Genomic DNA, 21880 nt, shown 5'->3' with positions numbered 1-21880 from the left:
TATAGTTGTATAGACAGTGGGAAAAATAGACATATATGTTTAAATAAGCCAGATTATGTCATAATTATACAATACAACTTAAACAATAATAAGAAATGAAAGTAGCTAGAAAAATATGTTAAACGATAGTTAGTCGCATAAGGGTTGGTTCCGAATCTCAGTAAGTTATCTTCTATGTTACATGAATGCTAATTTGATTGATTGATGCTTGATTAATTATATCTATAAGTATTTTTAGATAAGGTAGAAATATACAATATTAAAGGTCCCGTATCAATAAAAAAATCTAATAATTGAATTTGTTTTTATTAAAATAAGAGATAAGATTCGTAGAATTACCGACGTAGGTTCTTTGTCTTTGGTTGGTTGGATGGTTTTTCTGTGAGGTATAAAACATTTCATTAAGTGTATAGTTAATGAATTATAAATGTGAATGTTTTTTTTTTGTGTGTCCGTCAATTACGCTGAAACTACTGAACGATTTTGATGCAATTTGGTATACAGAAAGGGTATGAGCTGAGGTGATAGGAAACTTTTTATACCTATTGAATGCTCCCTTGGGATAAAACAGGATTCTTGTTATCCGGGCGGACCCGGAACGCTATAACAACAACAACAACAACAGTTTAACATATAGTATCAATAAGTTTGATTGGTATGATAATTAAAATAGTAAATAGTATTCTAATATGCATTGCAAGAAGTTTATAAATGCAAAATAACTTAACCCAATTATTCACTGGATCGTTTGTTTTCTCTAGACATAATAACATGGTTTGTTTTTGTTACACACGGTTGTCTTGAAGAGATCAGTTATAAGTGATATGTCTGCATTTTGTGTATTATTCTTAGCTTTGTTTTTATTGTGTTTCGTGCTATGTCGGCAGAAAAATAAAGTGAGAAAACTAATAAAAACAAGTAAAACAATAAGTAACATAACGATATTATAGTACGTATAACGAGAACAGGCCCATGCAACCACATTGTGGTATCCATATTTTTGGTGTATATATATCCTTTGCCTGAAGGTTGCCGTGCAGAGATGGCTTTCAGCAAAAACGCCGACATTTGAATGTTTTTTCTTTTGCAATAAAAAAATTTATAAATATAAACTTAGACATGTATTAAATATTGTTTAGGTAAGAGGTAAGATTTGTGTAATCTGGAAGGTAGGTATATGTAATCGAGAATTTATTTATATCTGAAATAAGTTATTATTCTGGCCACAAGCGATGTTTCACAATCTTATCGTTCGAGTGATGTTTTAATATGTTAAACATTAATTTATTTTACATACCAAATACGCAAGATAATAATATCAATAATGGTCGACATCGCGTGATTAATTACCAAATAGAATTTTCCACGTATGCTGAGATTTCCATTTATAGCTTTATTTGCTAATTATTTAATCACAATAAAATAACATTTCATTGATTATTATATAATATAATATTGGAATTAGTACAATAACTACATTAAATATACCTAACCAAAAGTTATTTCAAACCATGCTTAAGAGTTTTATAAAATAAGCTATTGTACTTTTAAACGAAAGACAGCGGCAATTTATAAATTCGAAAATTATAAAAAAAAATACTGGGATATTCGTTATAGCTAGAAATAGGTATCTCAAAATTTATGCACAAAGGTATGGGATACAGTCCTTGACAGATGGACGGTCAGGCAGACGGGCAGCGTTGTCTTAGTAATAGCACAGATAACATAATACTATACTAGGGTAATAGGGTTCCCGTTCATTCGTTGGGTACGGTACCCTCACAAGGGATGCTTTAGCTTTGCTAATCGGGCCCAGGCGGCGAGAACCCGCGCTTCGCCACTGATGACCTGACAACGTATGGTCATCCCTAATTTGTGTCTGTTATTCTTTATTTATTAATTAAATAATTAAATAAATTTATTACTACAAAATATATGAAGCTTAAATGCAAAGTAGATATAAAATATATTAAGCATATAATATTATAATTTGCTGATAGGTCGCTTGATGGTTAGCGACCAGCACCGCCCATAAACATTTACAGAGGCTATATACATGGACAAATGGATTGCCAATTTTATTGGAAAAGAGATAAGGAAAGGTTTGGAATAAAGAAAAAGACTGGGAAGGGTAAGCAAATGGATACGGGCCTCCGTATACACTTGTGTGATAATATTTGATATTCCATTAAGTAGCATAAACAGATAGGCAAAAAATAAATATTTATTTTCTAATTTTTTTTAACATATATTTTAATTTATATTCTCATTCCTAATTTGTGCGTGGTACTACACGGTAGGTCGTTAGAGCGTGCGAATGAGAGGAGTGTCGCTTGTATCAGAAATATTTCATTTAATGACGCAACCAAATATCAGGACAAATTATTGTATGATTATTATTTTATCATCTTGATGACAATGCAGTTATACTGATAAAGATTCGGGCTTACAAATAAATGTGTAATGAAATTGAGTACTTTGTTTGACTTCAGAATAAAAAAAATATGCCATAACTTAGAGATATATGCCATCATGATGGATGGTCATCCGACAGCCCCAGCATTCACCCGCAACGCCATTCATCCACTCAAATATCTCACAAGTCATATCCGTCATATTTATTGTAAAATGATTATATTCAATGCAATCTGATAAAAAATGCAATTCTTGGATAATAATAAGACATGAGTATAAGTTTTTTATAGAGTATAAGAATGAGTGTAAGTTTCAAAATATAATAAAATTAAATCAATTATAATAAAAATCTCCGCAATCCGATACATAAATTTAAATGATTTATAACTTTTTTTTACATTTTTCACAACTTGCGTGAAATATTCAGAAAACCAATGTTTGTTTCATTATTTTTTGTTAATTAAATTCTCTTCCTTTTCCAATCTCCTTCTATAACTAAAATTTTATGTTTTTTACAATCCTCAACACTATCAGCACGCACAATATATATAAGTATAATATTTATTGCTATTTTTCGTGCCAAAAAGATTTTCAAATATGAAGTTTAAGTTTATGAATCAGTCAGATTATAAGTATTTTCTCAACGACATATAAACAATCAATCATTAATACTTTTCAAAATTCACTGTTAATATCTCTAACCTCCTGACCACAGCCAAGAGCGGCGCGGCGCCCGGCAAGGGGAGCGGTGAGCGCGGACAACAAATGTTAGAAAGCTCATGAAGAAGTACGTATCAATTGATATGCCACAGATACCGGCCATAGATTATAATTATACACTTATATGGCGACGCGTACTGTAAAGCACGCAACCAGCGGCGCGGTGGGACACGCACGGCACTAGTTGATACTGAGTGCTCTGCGAGTAAAATAAATTTTCTGAAGAGCATCGACGTGGCCACGGCTCAGAGAACAGTACGTCTACGTCGACAGAAGAGCTTTGGTTCTATGCCCTCCGGGACTAAGACCAATCCTTCATATAAATGATGGCAAATTGAATATCTTTGTAATGTTATGTTATATTTGTAAAGTTTCTGATTTCTATGTAAAAGAAGAATGAATAAAGTTGGACCTTTAGAATCGTATCAATTAACAATTAGTAGATATTAACAGTACTTAGACGCTAGATATATAATACGACCCTACTAGATACAAGAAAATTTTAATTTGTAAGATTAGTGTTGAAGAAGCCCATTGTATGAACTAGGTCTCACTTACAGTGGATGATAAAATAAATACATAAAAGAATATTAAATTTTTAACACCTATCAATTAGCATTACATAAAAAATGCATTGACTTTTAAGACAGGCGCATTAATATAATAAATGGAAATCTAGAAACTCACTAAATAAATGTTAATTTTTCTAGATTTTATTAAAAAAATCATGTAATATATACGTTACTGGATTTGCATAAAAAGGAGGATCACTTTTATCGAAAACTAATTACCCCTACCTTAATGTTCGAATTATTAGTAACATAATATGACTTGACTACTTTAAAAAATCAATAAAGGATATTTATTTATTTCAATAATTAAATAGCTTAACATTATAACCCTATCATCAAACCAACTGACCCGTGCCTACTTCGTTGGGCGTCAAACAATGCACATAAAAACGTACTATTGATTACAAACAAATATATCCTACGTCACTCAGGAATCAGGATTAATGTCCTATTCCAGATTACATCGTATATATTATGTTTCATGTAGTCTAAATGCCAATGTAAACTAAATAATCTATACATTTAAATCAAGAATATAAACTTGTGATTCGTGAGATGATGTGTAAATTTGCTCCATTTTTATTGAAGGGAATGGAAAAATTTGAATAATGTTTAGTTGTGAATCGGGATTATAATTTCTATAGGACAATCTTAGTGACATGTGATCGCAAAGTCTTAAAAACCATGATGTAACTGGCCAGATTTGAATCTGTCGACAAATTGTAATCCGCAACATTTACTTGCCACTTAACGCATTGTTTTCTGTCATGTATTATTATTATACCGAGAATTTACTTTTCCCAAATGCTGTTCACGTGCAGGTTGCGTGTCAACGTAGTCCGACGCTCTTTTAAGTTTAACACCAAGTAAATAGATCGATTTTATTAAGTGAGGAAATCTTGCATAAGACACCTTGGGCTCATAGAGGTTTCCGTAGCCCCCACCTCACAACCAGAAGTCCGGCCGTAACGGATTAGATGATAGCAGATCAAAGTGACGCGACGGGATCCCGGCCGGACCGGCCGTCCAGCCCCTCCGCGTCCAATTAGCTTCACTCGGACCTACTGAGCTACTGAGGCTTGTAATTGATAGGGGGGACATACACCGAACCTAACCTAACTCATCATATTGAATATAAATTTTACAATTTATGGGTTTCACATTGATAGATTAGAATTTTTCAAATAGGTAGTAAGGCAAGCTATAACTTGTGAGTCACGGATCACAATATTTTAGATTAGTAGACAAAGTAATACAGCAATAACAGTGTAGGTATACTATCTTACAGTAATAAAATCATTTTGATTCTTGAAAAAAACTGAATATCTGGACAAATGGTATCTCACTGTTAAGGGATTATTTTCCTTATATATTCAATGTGCAAATTCGATATGTTTTATTCATAGAACTGTCTAGAGTAACTAAGATTAAAACTTTTTTGACAAAGTCTAGCCTTTAAATCTGAGCATTAAATCTGTTAAAACTGTAAATTATAGTAAGATATAAACATAAAGATATATACTTTATATACTTTTTAACATCCGTTTGATTTATAAGCTCGCACTATAATGTTTTATCGAAAAGACAACACGTATGGTATTGCAATTGAAATACATCAAAGAATACCGATTTTCTATATCGCACGGTACTATAAACACGATAACATTAAATCTGTAGCTCCACATAATTAGAAAAATCACTTTCAACTTACGATCTAATCAATTTTGTAATCCTCTTGATAAAAGTAAACATTATTGGAAACATTCAAGTAGATAGACAAATGCACTGATATTGTTTTAAGTAAATATGTGATATGGCCATTGCGTCATAAAATAAATGTATTTTTTTACTTTTATTATTGCCTTATTGATTTTTTTGTTTACTATTGGGAACCTATATACCTAAACTAGGTTAGGAAACCTCTAGTAGTACCTTTTATTCCGACATTATCATTTGGAGTTTTAAGCAACGAAAATAAACCTCATATATGCTTCTTTCTTTTATTGTTTTCTTTCATCTTCATTTGTATCCTTTCTCATTAATATGTGATGATAGAATGTACTGTGCCAACATTTTAATTTGATGAACATAAAAATGTATTGAAACATTTGCATTTACCAGAATTTTATCAGTTTTTAGGATATCACAATATATTTAATTTTGCTAACCTTTCACCACGAAGACAAAACTGCGTGTGGAAAGCTAGTTTGTAATTATTAATAGCTGACCTTATAATTCCATTAATGAATAATCTAAAACTGTAAAAGGTTCAAGTAATTAAGGAAATAACGATAAAATTATATCTAAGATGGTTATCTTTTAATTCATACTTTTAAGATATATGTATTAAAATTGTAAACCCAGAGGGCAGAGAAAAATAAATTAAACGAATATGTAAATAATAATATATGAATATCCTGCTTTATCTTTATTAATGTAATCCAACCAGGACTGGTATGAAAGTCTTTTTATGATCTTTAATCACATCTCCCTTTTTTATTTCTTAAGTTACGATACATTTAAAAAGAGTTAATCCATCCTAATATTATTAATGCAAAGCTGTGTTTATTTGTTTGTCTTTTTTTCACGTCGAAATGAAATTTATATATAAATTTATATATAAGATTTTTATGTCTGGGGATAGTTAGAAAGCTGGAGACCGACATAGGCTTCTTGTTATTGCGTTTACAAACAATATAATACTATACTAGAACTGCGGTAAAACATCTCATTGCCATGGGAATTTCCTCTGAATACAGTAGCAAAGACGCTGGTGTAAAGCTAGTAACAAAAGAAAAATTGGGATATCAGGACACGTCAGAAACATGTATTGATTTAACTGTACATTCTGGCGCCGTTTAATCTCTTTAGAAACTAGTAGTAGCAGCAATTCAAAAGTGCGCCTTAAAAAAAATTTAATTTGTTAAATAGAAGTTTGAGTATTTCGTAGCAAATGTTTAAGCCATCATATATAATGCTATCGGACGTTTTTATGGACAAAATGCACATTATCTATATATTGGTATTAAAATTTCCCAGAAGGTAGCGATCGCAGATAATTTGATTCATATAAAATACGTTGAAATACTGTTTTATCGACTCTTTTAATTTCGGCGACAATGTACGGGGTAGTTAGACTTGTGCTCGTCCTATGCGCTGCTTTGGCAGGTACGATTGGCTTAAAAGTGATGTGATTAGAGACAAAGTATAATCAATAGAAATTAATACAACTGTAAATTGTGTTTGAGCGTGTGTTTTGTGGATGTGTGTGTTTATAGGTGTACTGTAAAGTTCAGAGTGTAAAAGATTGTTTTGTTGTGAAACATAATAGTGTGGATGTGAAATGGATTATGATGATTTCTTATTTTCCTTTTATATATTTTTAATTGATATCAGTAATTCGATCATTCATACTGAGCGGGATCAGTGGAATTATCTTTTTAATCCATTTTTAACAGTAGATTATTATAATACCTAAGATAATTGTGTACTTATTTTATCATTATATACTACGTACGTTGTTATTTTATTGGTATCGGCAAACTAATTCAAATAGACCTTTCTACCTGTATTGTATTTATATAATTTTAATATGTATTAAACAGATAGAAGAATAGAAGAATTATAATGAATAATATTATCATATAACAGTACGTCCATCAGAAAAAAGAGTAGAATAGACCACTTGTTGCTTGACTTGTTTGCTAGCCTACACAATCATCATGAAAATCTCGTATTTGCTCCCACTGCAGGGACACAGCCTTCAATGTGGGTTCATAATCCACCACGCTGATCAAGTGCGGGTTGGCAGATGTCACATGACGTTCGTTCTTGGTGTTGCCGGTTTCACGCTATTTTCCTTCTTCGTTTCGAGCAGTGGTGATGGGGATAATAATATGCTGATAAAAAATAACAATTTATTTCTTGCGTGCTCGTCTGGTGTCGAAACTTTGACTTTCCGATTGAAATGTGTGATCCTAACCATGAAATTACCACTGCTCTTTTGTCTTCGCTATAAATTATAAATGTTGTTACAGATTTTAATATATGTTAGGGTGCCTAATGTTAGTTCGATAAATATCCATTAAAAATATATTTTGACAGTGAAACCATTTTTATATTGCGAACCTTTTTTGTTTTCAGCGCATGGATACCCTATGCAGACAACAGATGCTGTCTTTCATTTATTTACCCAGTTCGTATAGAATTGCTTATTTTTCTTTTATATTATATTCGTATAAAATTCCTTTAATATTCGAACTCTTAATCACTCTTTTTGATTGGTTTTTGGGTTGCAGAAAGCCAAGTAGTCAGGCATGCGTCCCGACGGTGCGGCAAAGGAAGCGGGTTCGAATCCCACCTCATAATAAAAAAATTCTACACTTTAAAATGTCATAAATATTTCTATCGTTCTAAATTATTTACTATTAATGTAATGCCATTTTGTTTCATTATAATACGTTTTATGACTGCGAAATTGCTTTTTGCATTGGATTAAATTTTTTATATGTATGATCAGGTTCAAAATATACATGCCATTTGGATATCACACCAGTTATCAACAGTTATCACAGGGTTGTCATTCGACCTATGATTAAGACAAGTAAAAGAGTTACGAACTAACATGTCCCATAAGTACATAGAATACAAATTTGTGTAGAATAATCTCTTATAGTTAACGTCTGAAAAATTTTCAGGTCCAATCCTACAGTGAGCGAGCCTCTTCTGCCATCCATAGTTTCTATTTCTATGTCTTCGTTCTCGAACAGTCGCAAAACAATCATAGCTATACATAGTAACGGCGAAGGTGTTACTGGAAACTTTATCGCCCATCTTGTGCCAGGTGAGGCTTCATTTAGAAACAAATGAAACTTTATTAACTTTGTGAACCATACTGAAAGATTTAATAGGCAATAAGTTTTTAAGCAAAAATCTAAACCGCGTTGATATAGTCAAAACTAGATCAAATTTAAATTGGTCCACATGGATGGTACCAGATTAAAAAAAAAAAATCATTAAAATCGTTTTGCTCAGTAAAAAGTTTATCCTCCTCAATTTTAAGACGTTAAAAGCAATATGATCCGTTCCTAATTAACATAATTTGATTATTTGTTATCAAAAAACGTAACATGTAATTACTTTAGGTCACTATTGACATATTCTTGACTATTTTAGCTCACCTCAGAGCAGAAGACGTCAACATATTAGCAGTAGATTGGAGCCGTGGGTCATTCGGTTACTCCGTGGGTGTTGCTAATGTTCCCCAGCTCGGCGACCTAATTGCGAACTTTGTAAACATTTTGATAAATAGCTTTGGATACAACGTGAACCTTATCCGCATCGTCGGATTTGGCTTGGGTGGCCATGCTGCTGGAGCTGCTGCCAGAAAGATTAATGGCGTCGTTCCTCACATAGTCGGTATGTCTATTAAGCTCCCTACTTTAATAGAGGCTTTTATTATATTACATACTTAGTTAACAAGTCTTATTAACCACCAGTGAACGCAAGCTCAAGTTAAAATTATGTTTAATTGTTGTTGAATATTATTGCATTATGATAACATTTAAACATTTTTATAGTTATGTAAAGGGATATTTATAATGATTTAATTATGCATAGCAGTGCGAAGAATTTAAAGGTAATATTTATAATTACATGAGGTTTTGTATGCTGCAGCTCTAGACCCCCCACTTCTTGGTTGGACGCACAATCCTCACAAGCTAAAGTCTGATGACGCAGCCTTCGTTGAGGTCCTACACACATCAGCGGGAGCATACGGCTATGGCGAACCTTTGGGAAAAATTGACTTCTATGCTAACGGTGGAGCTCAACAACCTATGTGTGGGGCGGACTATTCTTGCTCTCACATGTACTCTTACGTGTACTATGCAGAATCTATCACCGCTGATGCCTCAGGTGCATCTAAATTCATTGGGACCGCTTGTGGTTCTCGACAAGATGCCGAACAGTTGACCTGCAGTGGTAACCGTGACGCCACTTTCGGAGGCACAGCTAATAAATCGACGTATGTATATTTTAATTTTATGTCTATGTTTATCAGCCTTAAGATCGCTAATTAAATCTTAAGATCAGTATTAGAAAGTATAGTTTTAAACAGGTCAAATAAAAATGAACACTTTCTGAACGAATGATTGATAAAAACTATGTACTAATATATCTTACTCTATATTATTTTTTTCAGGGAATCTGGCATATACATTTTCCTAACAAATATTCGTCCACCCTTCGCAAGAGGATGAAATCAGTAGCGTCAAAATAAATAAAAATGTGTTATTATAATGTTTGATATAGAATGTTTTTTAATTTAATTTTTCCCGTATAATGTAATATCTTTCGATCAAATCACATCATATATATTATGGAGTACAAGAAATAACAGAATACATTTGGTATTTAACATGACGAGTGCAATAGATGTTCTTTTTTAATTCAGGGCGAGCTTTGATTTGTACGGAAATAAATAAACTTTACTGACAATTGTCTGTAAGATAATATTTTCCTTTTAACCCATCGCCTAACATACCAATTATATATAAAAATATTGTTCGACATAACAATGTTTGTATAAGTTGTGTTAGTTTACCTCTTAAATGCGTACTTACCTTAAGCTACAAACACATAAATTAAAAATGAACGCAAAACTATTTGTACTAGTGTGAATTAACTGATTTATAGTATCTTCATCATCCATAGTTTTCATAAATAGGGATCGACCAAAGCGTAAATTTATCTGTAAGAACTGATCCGATTAAAAAATAATGAAATAATATTACTTGCATCAAGTCTACAGTAATAAAAAACGTTACGCTTTCTCTACAAGCCTACATTAGGCGTCCGAATCCTTATTCATCCCATAGCGAATTATTCAACCTCTTGGTAGTAAACTTCTACATGATAATGTAGTAGGTATAATTAGACTTCAGATTTGTACTACAAGATTACTCGAAGTTCCTGTTTTTAAAATTACATGATATTATCTTTACATCTGAGACTAGAAGTAAATTTATCAATTGGTTGACAACAACAATTTAATCTCCTTTGATAAAATATTTGAATAATAATTCTTTATTATACATTTTTAATGTTTAATTGTGTTAGAGTTATTTGGCTCCAATGAATAGAAGCATGTTGAAATTATTATACATTTTCTTTATTTGTTCCTTTGCTGTTTGTGCAGGTAAGACTTTGTATTTTATAGATTATTTTTTTGTTATAGTTTTTATTGAAAAGAGGTTTAGGCGTCAGAGAGCAATTTGGGTTGAAGTAGTATTGAACCCATTTTGGTTTATTACTTTTACTATCTGGTATTTAAAAACTTTACGTATGAATAATGCTCTTGAACTTAGGAACGACGTAAAACTCTGTTCTTATTTAGCTCACATGCACATGTAGTGGTGCACAAATCATGAAAATAAATCTTAATTTTAGTTATAAAAGTTGTTTGTCTATTTCAGCTTCGCCGACTGATCGAATTATAAGAAAGTTGGATTCTGGCTATCGTTACCAGTACGCCGAGGATTCTGATGGAAAGCTTCATTTGGTAGATTTGTGGATGCCTATAACTGATCTTGTTCCAGTGGCACGATTTAACCCTCAATCTAGTAATGTGTACCATTTATTTACAAGGTAAATTTGCTAAAATTAAAAATACCTATTTAAAAAGAGAAGTGCAAATAACTCATAAGAAGACTTGGTTACAAAATTTTATTTCATATTCGTTTTCAGATTGAATCCCTCAAGAAGCCAACCCCTTTTATTCAATAATGTAAATCTTTTACAACAATCAAATTATGATAGCAGTAAAAGAACAATCGTTCTTATCCATGGATGGATGAATTCGGCGACTTCGGATTTCAACATGGCTTTAATACCAGGTATGGAAGACATTCAGCTGTCGGTGTTAACATATTAAAAGGGATTTCCTAAATATTAATCTTCTAATTATATATAATTTTAATATATAATATTCGTTTCAGTAATTCTGGCAGCTGCCAATGTGAACGTCGTTGTTGTGGACTGGTCCGCTGGAGCAAATGCCATTAACTATAGAATTGTCAACTGGAACAGTGTATCTTCAGGAGAGGCGGTGGCTAGATTTATAGACTGGGTCAATGACATAACAGGATCAAACCCTGGGCAATATCATATTATTGGACACGGTGTTGGTGGCCACCAAGCTGGTGTTGTTGGCAGAAATGTTAAGGGACAAATTGATTATATAACAGGTAAATTTAAGAGTAATGTATTTGGTAAATAGAAAACTACGTTATGACGATTCAAAAGTGCATCTATAAGAAGTCTAATTTGATTAAATAAATATAATGGATCGATGTTTCAAAGTATGCATAGTAGTTAAACTCCGTGTTTTTTAGAATAAACCTAATGCCTTCTTAAATCAAGTTAGAAATTCGAGCCGTTTTATAAGAAAAAATGTAGAAATATTTAAGTTTTTATAATATTTACGTATTTTTGTGCTCCTAAATATTTTTTTTGTATGTAGTTGATTAACAATTTATAGTCAATGTTTTAATTTTTTTTATGATTTCTCAGGATTAGATCCCGCTTTAATTGGATGGGTAAATAACATTGATCGATTTGCTCCCAACGACGCTCTCTACACAGAAGTAATTCATACAAACTACGGTGTCAATGGTTACTTGGCTGATTTAGCGCAAGTGGATTTCTATCCTAACGGTGGTATTTCTATGCCTGGCTGCGGCTCAAACGAATGCGACCATGCCAGAAGTTTCTTTTACTTCGCAGAATCAATAACATCGGGAGGTTTTACTGGCAGAGAATGCTTAAATTATTATGCAGCTGTGTTGAGAATGTGTGATTTCCACTCGGGCCGCTTACAAATGGGTGGATTGACACCGAAACTTGGGTGAGCATTGTTTCTAATTGACAACTGGTTAATGCAAGTAAATGATATTAGTGTTTGGAATAAAATAAATGACATAAAATATTCAGAGTAGCATTTTCGGGTAACTTAAAATGAATGCAAATCTTTTCTGGTTACCCAACCTACCGATAACGAACATAATAAGCAAATGCTCGGTAAATTCAGACACATTTCTTTTTCGAGTAAATTGATTATTGGAGATATTATTAAATTAATTTTTGAGAATAAATTCAATTATAAAATTGATATATATTTTTCAGGAAAACTGGTGTATACTTCTTGGAGACAAACCCTGCTCCACCATTCTCCCAGGGTTAATTTCCTTTTACAATGTTCAAAGTCAAAATAAAACACAACCAAAACATTAACAACGTTTATTTATCCTAGTAAACATTAAAGCAATAAATAGGACGAGAAGTGTTACTTCAGTTACCAGAGAGCTAGGCAAGCTAAACCTTATCTACGAAATGCTGTTTTGTACTTCTGTTATAAATGAATGTATCATCACAGTTGGTTAGGATGTTTTAGGTTTTTTGATGCCCTTCTTTGGGTTTCTGGTGGTACAGTAGCAGGAGCAGCAGTGGTTGTAGTGTTACGTTTTGATGGGATATCTAGGAGGCTACTTAGGAACGCTACACCCTGTTCTGCTGTTTGATAGACACTGACTAAAAACGATTCAGCGTCGAATGTGTTCTCTTCTGTTGTGGGTTCTTCGGTTGTTCTGTAATGGGATTATTATGTTGTTACTCACAAAAAATATAATGTATTACACCGAAATTTTAAATTTATAATTTAATTAAGACACTTTTTTTTCTTGCTTTTAAAACACAGATCTTTTTTTTAAGTTTAATTCCAAATGTCTTTTCTCTTATATCCGATCTGAAATTGACCTATCATGCAATAACAATCTTATTTATTTTGCAATTATAATTCAGGTGGTAGAGTCATTATAAACATAATTAAAAACACTTTCATGAATGTTAACATGTATGCTACTTACTCTTCTTCAGCTGGTGGATCTTCCATTTCCATACCACCAGGAGTGGACTTAAAGCAGCCAATAGGGAAGTCCAATTGAGCCTCTCCTAACAGTTTCGGTTCCAACTCAAGGCAACCTCTGAGACCATCGGCGGTGGGTGCCAAGTCACTGAACTTGGCGCAAACCTGTGCGAACTTTCCGAATACTTGCAGACATATTGGTGCGGGATTCGAGCCTGTAAATTGGTTCAATAGGATACTAAAAATTTTGATCACAAGACAAGACAAGTACAAATGCGCACTTTTGAAATGGAAACAAATAATCTATCCGCAGATTTTGCTTTAAAATATGTCATTTGCCTTTGATAACACGGAACTGGTTGTACGTATAAGACTTATTATGCTAATATTATTTATGCTAATTTTAATATTAAAATCTTTCTAGGACGTTTATTGACCGAACCTACATTAGGTTAAATGAAAGTACATGACAACATAATAAAATATATTCCATGTTTAGATAGCAATAAAAAAAGAAATAAAAATTTGTGCACTGATATAAGTGCACTGTTTGCGCTAAACCGGAACGTTATAACGGTTTCCGATACAATAAAAGAACGCATTGCCATGTTATTTCAGTACTAACTATTAAAATAATTAAGTACTATCTACATATAAAAAATATCCTGGATATTCTGTATATTATTTATTTTTATTTATTATCTGTATTGTTCGCCGTACATACATTTCAATTGAATATCGATTAGAGAATGAATTCAAATGAAATGCATGAATACACACCCTATATTATTGCATTTGGTGGTGTCTCTAATAAAACAAAATCCACGCTCAGTTGAAAAATTCACCCTGTATATAATTTTACATCTAAAAAACTACAATTCAAAATTCATAATTGCATATAATAAGTTTATTAAATCCTGTAGATATGAAAAGCAATCTAAGAGGAAAATAAACAAGTGAAATTAGCGACATCGTTAAAGCTTGCTATAAGCTTTCTAAATATTACGATAGTAGTGGAAAGGCAACTTTCTATAAATAAACCTGCATAAACCTTAATATGCGTGGTTCAATATTTATCTATTCGCGTAAAATGATGTTTTAGTATTTACCTTGTATTTTGGAACTGTGGAGAAGATTTTTTCCATATGAAACATTTACTGAGAAGCCATCTTCAGGTGATAGATATTTCATGTGAACGCATCCTGAAATTACAACATTTCTGGTTACCTTTTTTCAAGTAAATTAATTATCATAATAGGTAAAGAGTAAACCTTAACAATATAACTAGCTGTGCCTCGCAGTTTCACCGACAAAATTATGGCAAAATACAATGATGAAATACATGATGGCAGAAAATAACAATCCACTAATATATTGTTTTATCTTCTATAGGACGGCATGATAACGTATGTTTAAATTTAAAGTATTTTTGCATTTTCATTCAAAGAGATATATACGTTTTATAGATTTTTTAGCAGCGGTCACATGGTCAAAGGAAATTTCCATGGGGCACCAACATAGTGCGATGTTTCGCTGCGCATAACTCACTCATAACTCACTAATCTAATCTCCCAATTATTTCCAGAAGATTATATTATAAAATCGATCCATTACGACGTGACACGAAAGAAAGACGAACGAACAAACACTTTCGCATTCATAATATTAGTAAGATTTTTAAAACAAAACAACAGTTCCATCAAGAGGTAATGATACAAAGTATTTAATTATAGTATTAGTAATGATGACGATATGAAGAAGATTTAATTCAGCTATTTGGAATTCAAGACTAAAATGACCATTCTCATATAGATAATAAAATATTTACCAGGTCCTCCCAAATCGACAAACGTAATGTTGAAATCAACGCAGCAGACGCACGCTGGTCCTTTGCACAAACAGTTTCTGTTCGGTTGGTCATTTCTTAGTTCTGGAACTTCTATTAGTTTCTTGCCATCTTCCCAATCCAGGAGGTCTAAAATTTATGATTTGTTTTGTTACTTGAAAATGTAACTAAAAAGAGGTGACTATAATAATTTCTCTATTCATTTTTAAGGATGATGATTTTAGTTCTTTTCAATTATTAATTAATTTAGGATTATTAATGTGGTCATAAAAATATTTATATGTGCATCAATTTGTTTAAAAATTTAATGATCCAATAAAATTTAAATATTCACGTATTTAAATAATACAAGCTTTATAGTCAGTGGTCTACTTTTCCTAATTCAACTAAAAAATTTCTAGCATTCTAATTGATCTATCAAAGTTAATTTTTTATTCTCCTCAAAATACTGAACACGTAAGGAATACAAATTCTCCCAAACTTGGTAATGATTATAACATTTTTAGGCTGTATGACACTTTCTCATACGAGAACTTTCACTGCGTTTTGTCACGACCATTAGCGGTCGTTGTACGATGTGAAGGACCGAGATATTTGTTGATTATATAAGAGGTTCTTGAGTAACGCCTGTTATTGTTATGCATTACAAGCTCTGCTTATGTTAGAAACGATTATTGTTCTATTTATGAATTATTAATCGAACTATAATTACTGCGTTTAGCATTTAATACATTTAATTAAGAGTGGATCTCAGTGTTCGATTTTAAAAATGTATTTCGGTTGTCAGAAATCACATTAAAATGCACATATATTGATGAAGATATGTATATTGATTAAACTCACCAAGTATAGTCGCGCTGTGTACGAGAGCTAAAATTGCCACAAACAGCGAAAGTGTTAGCTTATTCATTTTGCGACACCGGTCAATGAATGATATACGAATAATGAATTATAAAAGCGCGGTACAGGCGTACAGAATGAGGCGATCGTTGCCAGAGCTGAGCTAACACTGCTCCTTGCCTCCGATCTCCGGCCGTTTCACCTCGCTTACTATCACAATAGACGGTGAAATTTAAAATAAAACATAACGATGTAATAATCACATGCACCGGTGAGATGCATCGAGAAAGCTGCGGGTGAAGATCTCATCCTATGACGAAAGGGAATTGGGAAAATGTGTTTTATGCCATGATTATTTAGTATTATACCTACTCGTTTGATTGAAATGTCGAATGCGAGAATATAGCCAAAAAATGAACCATGATGTTTCTGCGAGTATATTCGGGTTCCAAAATGATATATTTACTAACGTTTATTTCATTTATATTACAGAGGAATTTCTGCACGTATATACGATTATTTGCTTCCTTTATGTTTAACCTTCCATTATGCTTTGAAAGGATATAATATTTACTATCTTTATTTTAGATTTATTGCTGTAATATGTTGATAGATATGAATTAATTTTTATTACATAATATGAAATATTAAAAATATGAGTTAAATGAATCGAACTTAATATAAACTTTAGATTTCGTATAATAATAATTTAAAAGTGAACTATGTCAAGTTCAAGGTTATCGTAGGTTCATTGACTTTTAACATCTGTCAAATAGTATTTGTAGAAGGCATTCCTTTTTATGGCACAAAAGATGAATAAATGATGTTATGAGAGAATTCATAATTACATTTGTTGGTAAAAAAACAAAGTTCGATGAAGTGTAAGTATTCGTGTATACATGCAACGTGTTGATTAATATTGATAGGTTTTAGAATTCGGAAGTTATTCTATAACATATTCATTTTTTCATAATGGAACATGTTTCCTTTTAAAGGCTCATTTATGTGGTAATATGGATAACGTAATACTTTTTTATTTATAAGTACTTCATTATTGAATAAATTAAGTTATATACATTATAAGAATCTATGTATAGGTATAATCGGCTCTCTATAATTTTGAAATGTAATCGTAAGAACAAGAAATTTAGTCAATACAAAAACGAAAAACAAATAACAGACCGTAGTCAGACTGAATACAACTTTCTCTCACTAGAAAGTGACCCTAACAGTGGTTCGCTTTAGCTCGACGGGTGATGTTTTATACATGCTACCGTAAATATATACATAATAGTATTTTGTGTCAATGCACTGCATGAACAATGTATTTCGTTAGCATAAATAGGTTATTTATAAGAAGAAGGTTTTATTTTATCATGAATGTAGCTGTGCGAATATAACATACAAGGAAAGTTGCATATTTATCTATTTTACGTTTGACTTAAATTAAATCTTGTAAATGACAATAATCTGAGACAATTCCATTAATTTAATTCATTATTAAATAAAATAAATAAATAAAAATCGTTTATTTAGCAAAAAAATATTATTTTCTTAATGTTACACTGCTTTTCCACAGATGTAAAACAATATTTCCAGAAACATTTAAATACTTGAAATGCTAAGATACAAATTTAAAAACACAACATATGCATGTAATGTGGATTATTTAAATTCCAATTGATTTTTTTGTACTAAACAAACATTTTTTCTAGTAACTTCTAGTAGGTACTAACGCCACTTTCTAATGGTTTTGCTGTTTCCGAGATCAATACACCCATTATGGATGTTTCTCGAACTTGCAGTCTCCCCCCTATAACGTTGACGCTACATAGTATAATTCCGCCAAAGTTTCAATACTACACGACGAAATTAGCATGTAATATAGTGACATACGAAAGTGACATATTAAAAAGACACAGATCTTTATGTACAATACGTATGCATTTTATTACACGATTATATCAATGTAAATTATAATACTTAAACAACACTTCTCTATCGTCACTCAATCGCGTGTTAAAATCATTTCCTCATCCTTAACTATTATACTTTGTAAATTAGTCCGTGCGCTTGACACTAAATTCTACATCGGCGGCCAAGTGCGTCTGTCATCCCTCCCTCACGATTCCTTCAAGTTGGATAGAGATAGTAGACTCTTGTTTTCTTGTTTTCCTTTCTCGCACGTCACTTTGCATTTCTCCGGCGAGTCGAAGTGGTTATATGAAATCAGTGCTACATACGTCGGCGTCGCTTGCGTTTTAGGGCTGGTCAGTTATTTGTTACTAATAATAATTATACGTTAATTGAACGTGAACAGCCGTGCAGGTGTGACTACGATTGGGAATCGCGATATATATTTTTCTGTTTGGACAGTTACTAAATTTATAACATAAAAGCTATCGAGTAACGTGAGTATTTTTTTTATTTAAATAATAAATATAAATCTCTGGGATTGCAAAATTAAAATCAACTTTTCAAATGTAAAGTTTATGGTATATTCATATGAAAGACTTAAACGGGTTCGTAGCTTTTCACTTAAATGCTCTTATATTATTAATTATTGATAACGAATTGATGTTGATATCAATTTAATTTTAAGGTTTTGTTGCGAAAGATTTTATCGTTCTAGTGGTTATAACTACTTCTGAAAATATTTGTGTGTAATTCTATATATTATGTGTTCTAAAGTTACTCGTTGAAATGTGACAATAATATTTATTTTTAATTTTCTTGACTTTCAGGCAGGGTTGGGCTCCACGATGAAGCTCTCCCTGGTTTTTGAACTACTTTTAATTTTTGTGCTAATAGCATTTGCTGCCTCCAAAAATATCAGTAAGTAATTAATATTCTATCGTTTTTACAATAATCTGTTATATTACAAAAGTATATTATTTCAAAAATGTTTCACGGAGTTTTCACGGTCCAATTTTTCTATTATAACGCACATATTATAAGGTACATAATCAAGAAATTATATCATTATTGGTCCTCGAGCATTGTCCGATTAAAAAGGAGAAAGTGTGTCCGCTCATTTCTATGTATTTTTGTACGAAAATGGTATGCGATTAAAAGAACAAGCTCGCGTGACTCAGTTATACATGAATACTTCTGAAAGATAATATAATTATTGGATATTAATGTTCGGTAATGTTTTATATTGACGTGTAAATAACTTATTTTTAGATAAACGGAAGAACAATAATAAAGGACTTCGTAATAAAGACGATGATATTAAAATTGAAGAGAGTAGTCTAAACAGATACTGCAAATGCTCGGAATCATTGTGTAATTGCTGCAGAGATTTCGCGGTGCCGGTTGTTAATTTGAACGGTCCAGGTACATTACACCTTTTTCTCATATAATTAAAGTACATTTTCCTTGTTCATTTCATTTAATTTTAATTCATATTTATTTTATTCCAGGATGTGCCTCACTAATGTATTTGACGGGGGACAAAATGTCAATATCTCTGAGTTTTGGCAAGAAAGTGATCACAAATCGGACCGTTGCCAGTATGTATCAATAAATCTATATGAACTGTTTTATTATTTATAACGATAATTAATTTATTAACGTTTAAAATCGTCAATTTATCAGGCCGTAAGCCGAGTCCAGTCTGCATGCCTCTACCGGGAGGCGTATCGAAATTTTGTGGACGTGTTTACAATATCGCAAGAACAGGAGAAGATTTCCGCGCATGCCTCGGATTAGAATTGCAAGCTAAAAGCACTGTCGAAGCTGCAGTCAGAGTATCCTGCTTTAAATTCGGCCCACGAGGTGTCACATCTGAACCAGCTGACCCTTTGCCATTGGTTCCTCAAGAAGAAACGGAGACGGAGGATGATGACGACGATGATGATGATGATGAAGACGACTTCGGTCTCGGCGCCGATGATGACGATGATGAGGTTGAGGATGATGATGATGATGACGACGGTAAGTGATAATAATTCATGTCCTTTTATTAGTTTTCAAAATTATATTAAAATTACCAACAATAAATGAGTTTCATTAACTTATTTATTTTTTTTTTCATTTCAGAGTAAATGTTATTTCTCTTTGATGACATACATTTTAAGGACAAATACTTTTTTTTTAAGGTGAAATAGATGCCGTCAACGATGTCGATACTGCGGATTATACAGGTTTTAGTCTTTTAGGAGAAGACTTATTAGGAGACCTGTTTGGATCATCCGGCGGTAAAAAGCCCAATAAAAATAGAAATAAACAAGCCCCAACTTCTTCTACTTCTACCACTACCCGTCGACCAAGACCCAACCGTCGCACTACTAGAAGACCAAATACTAGAACTACACCAAGACCAGTAACGAGAACAACCACTGTAAGAGTCAGGCCTATCAATAGGCGTCCAACACGAAGACCAGGAAGAAGGCCTACTCGACGACCAACTGCAGGTACTACTAGTGCAGACAGTTTTCCCGAATCAAGCATTTCCACTGCTTCCGATTCTATATCTGCAAGTTCTGAAATGCAAGACAGTCACACATCAACTACAGTAGGTGTTCAAAGCTCCCCAGCCAGCATGGAAAATATTGAAATGAACGACAAAATTGTTCCTATTAATGATAAAACTCCATTAACCATTGCGGCGACCACACCGATTACTGCAACGAGTTTTGAAGATTCTGGTCTAGAAATGTCATTAGCTCATATTACAGGTCAACTTTCTGTGATGCCTGTAACCCAAATCATTCCCACTTTGTCAAAAGAGGAAACCAAATCTAGTGAAGAGCAAACTTATGAGAAAGTTCAAACTATAACACCCAAACCTCACTCAACTATCCCATTTGCCACAGTAGTTGATGACGATGAAGTAAAAGAAGATATGGTACAGATTGTACAGAGTCTTGATTCTCATTCTGCCGAACATGAAGCTGACAAAGAAGGAGATGTAGATGAAAGTCGCGGTCACAATCATTTTCCTAACCATCATTATGAAGGACTGGTTTTACCGAAGAAGAAACACAGAGGTGAACAATTTGATTTGGAAGACTTAGACGTGCTTGATTTAACTAAAATTGGTGAAAGTGTCGGACACCAGCTAGGTATTTTTGGCCGCCATAAAAGGCAGAACAAAAATAAAGACAACAAAACTCATAAACATAAAAAGCAACATAACAATGATTATGGTGATGTCCTTGGAATTGATGCTCTCAATGAAAGCTTAGGGTTACCCGATATCGAAGTTGGAAGAAGAAGAAGTAGCAGGAGGCAAAATAAAATGATGCGTGGGGAATGGTCTCAGAAATAAAGAGGATTTGAATAAGTAATTTATGATGTAAGCTTATTTATTTATTTTAAATTATTCGTTTCTGTAAATAGTTAATTTATTCTTAATTGTATATTTGATACAAGTAAAGCTATGTAATAAAATATTTGACTTTTTATTTTACCCTTAGTAATAACAGAATAATAGCAGTTATAAATATGTTTTTTCCCTTGCATATTATAGACAATGTTATCATTTCAAATATTGTATGTAAATGAGTTCATAAAGCTTAAAAATCTGACCTGAACCCATCCGAAGCATCTAGTTTAAAT

At 32.4% G+C, this 21880-nt stretch overlaps 5 protein-coding genes across 5 annotated transcripts in view; 3 read left to right on the top strand and 2 right to left on the bottom strand.

The window, feature by feature from the left end:
- Window positions 1-3329, bottom strand: part of LOC119829373 (pancreatic triacylglycerol lipase-like) — a 7919-nt gene extending 4590 nt beyond the window's left edge. The window contains exon 1 of the mRNA XM_038351842.1: window positions 3118-3329. Coding sequence (XP_038207770.1) covers window positions 3118-3238 — 121 coding nt within the window. The 5' untranslated portion in view covers window positions 3239-3329. The remainder of the gene's footprint in view (window positions 1-3117) is intronic.
- A 3497-nt stretch (window positions 3330-6826) lies between these two features.
- Window positions 6827-10043, top strand: LOC119829618 (pancreatic triacylglycerol lipase-like). Its single transcript, XM_038352225.1, has 6 exons — window positions 6827-6875; window positions 7851-7902; window positions 8405-8550; window positions 8883-9125; window positions 9384-9732; window positions 9910-10043. Exons 1-6 carry the CDS (start codon window positions 6827-6829, stop codon window positions 9965-9967), a joined length of 897 nt encoding a protein of 298 aa, XP_038208153.1. The 3' UTR covers window positions 9968-10043.
- A 1543-nt stretch (window positions 10044-11586) lies between these two features.
- Window positions 11587-13265, top strand: LOC119829372 (pancreatic triacylglycerol lipase-like). Its single transcript, XM_038351841.1, has 4 exons — window positions 11587-11602; window positions 11705-11953; window positions 12279-12612; window positions 12891-13265. The coding sequence occupies exons 1-4, from the start codon at window positions 11587-11589 to the stop codon at window positions 12946-12948; spliced, it is 657 nt and encodes a 218-aa protein (XP_038207769.1). The 3' UTR covers window positions 12949-13265.
- Window positions 12990-16509, bottom strand: LOC119829754. The gene is made up of 5 exons (XM_038352431.1): window positions 16319-16509; window positions 15458-15604; window positions 14739-14831; window positions 13631-13844; window positions 12990-13351 (listed from the first exon to the last, which is right to left on the bottom strand). The coding sequence occupies exons 1-5, from the start codon at window positions 16383-16385 to the stop codon at window positions 13135-13137; spliced, it is 738 nt and encodes a 245-aa protein (XP_038208359.1). The 5' UTR covers window positions 16386-16509; the 3' UTR covers window positions 12990-13134.
- Window positions 16510-18522: 2013 nt separating this feature from the next.
- LOC119829753 lies at window positions 18523-21652 on the top strand. Its single transcript, XM_038352430.1, has 6 exons — window positions 18523-18726; window positions 19060-19150; window positions 19502-19654; window positions 19741-19830; window positions 19916-20254; window positions 20419-21652. Exons 2-6 carry the CDS (start codon window positions 19078-19080, stop codon window positions 21588-21590), a joined length of 1827 nt encoding a protein of 608 aa, XP_038208358.1. The 5' UTR covers window positions 18523-18726; window positions 19060-19077; the 3' UTR covers window positions 21591-21652.
- Window positions 21653-21880: the final 228 nt, after the last annotated feature.

This window comes from Zerene cesonia, chromosome 10 (assembly GCF_012273895.1).
Source record: "Zerene cesonia ecotype Mississippi chromosome 10, Zerene_cesonia_1.1, whole genome shotgun sequence".
Taxonomy (NCBI): Eukaryota; Metazoa; Arthropoda; class Insecta; order Lepidoptera; family Pieridae; genus Zerene; species Zerene cesonia.
The sequence above is the reverse complement of the archived record's forward strand: the minus strand, read 5'-3'. Positions and strand labels throughout refer to the sequence as shown.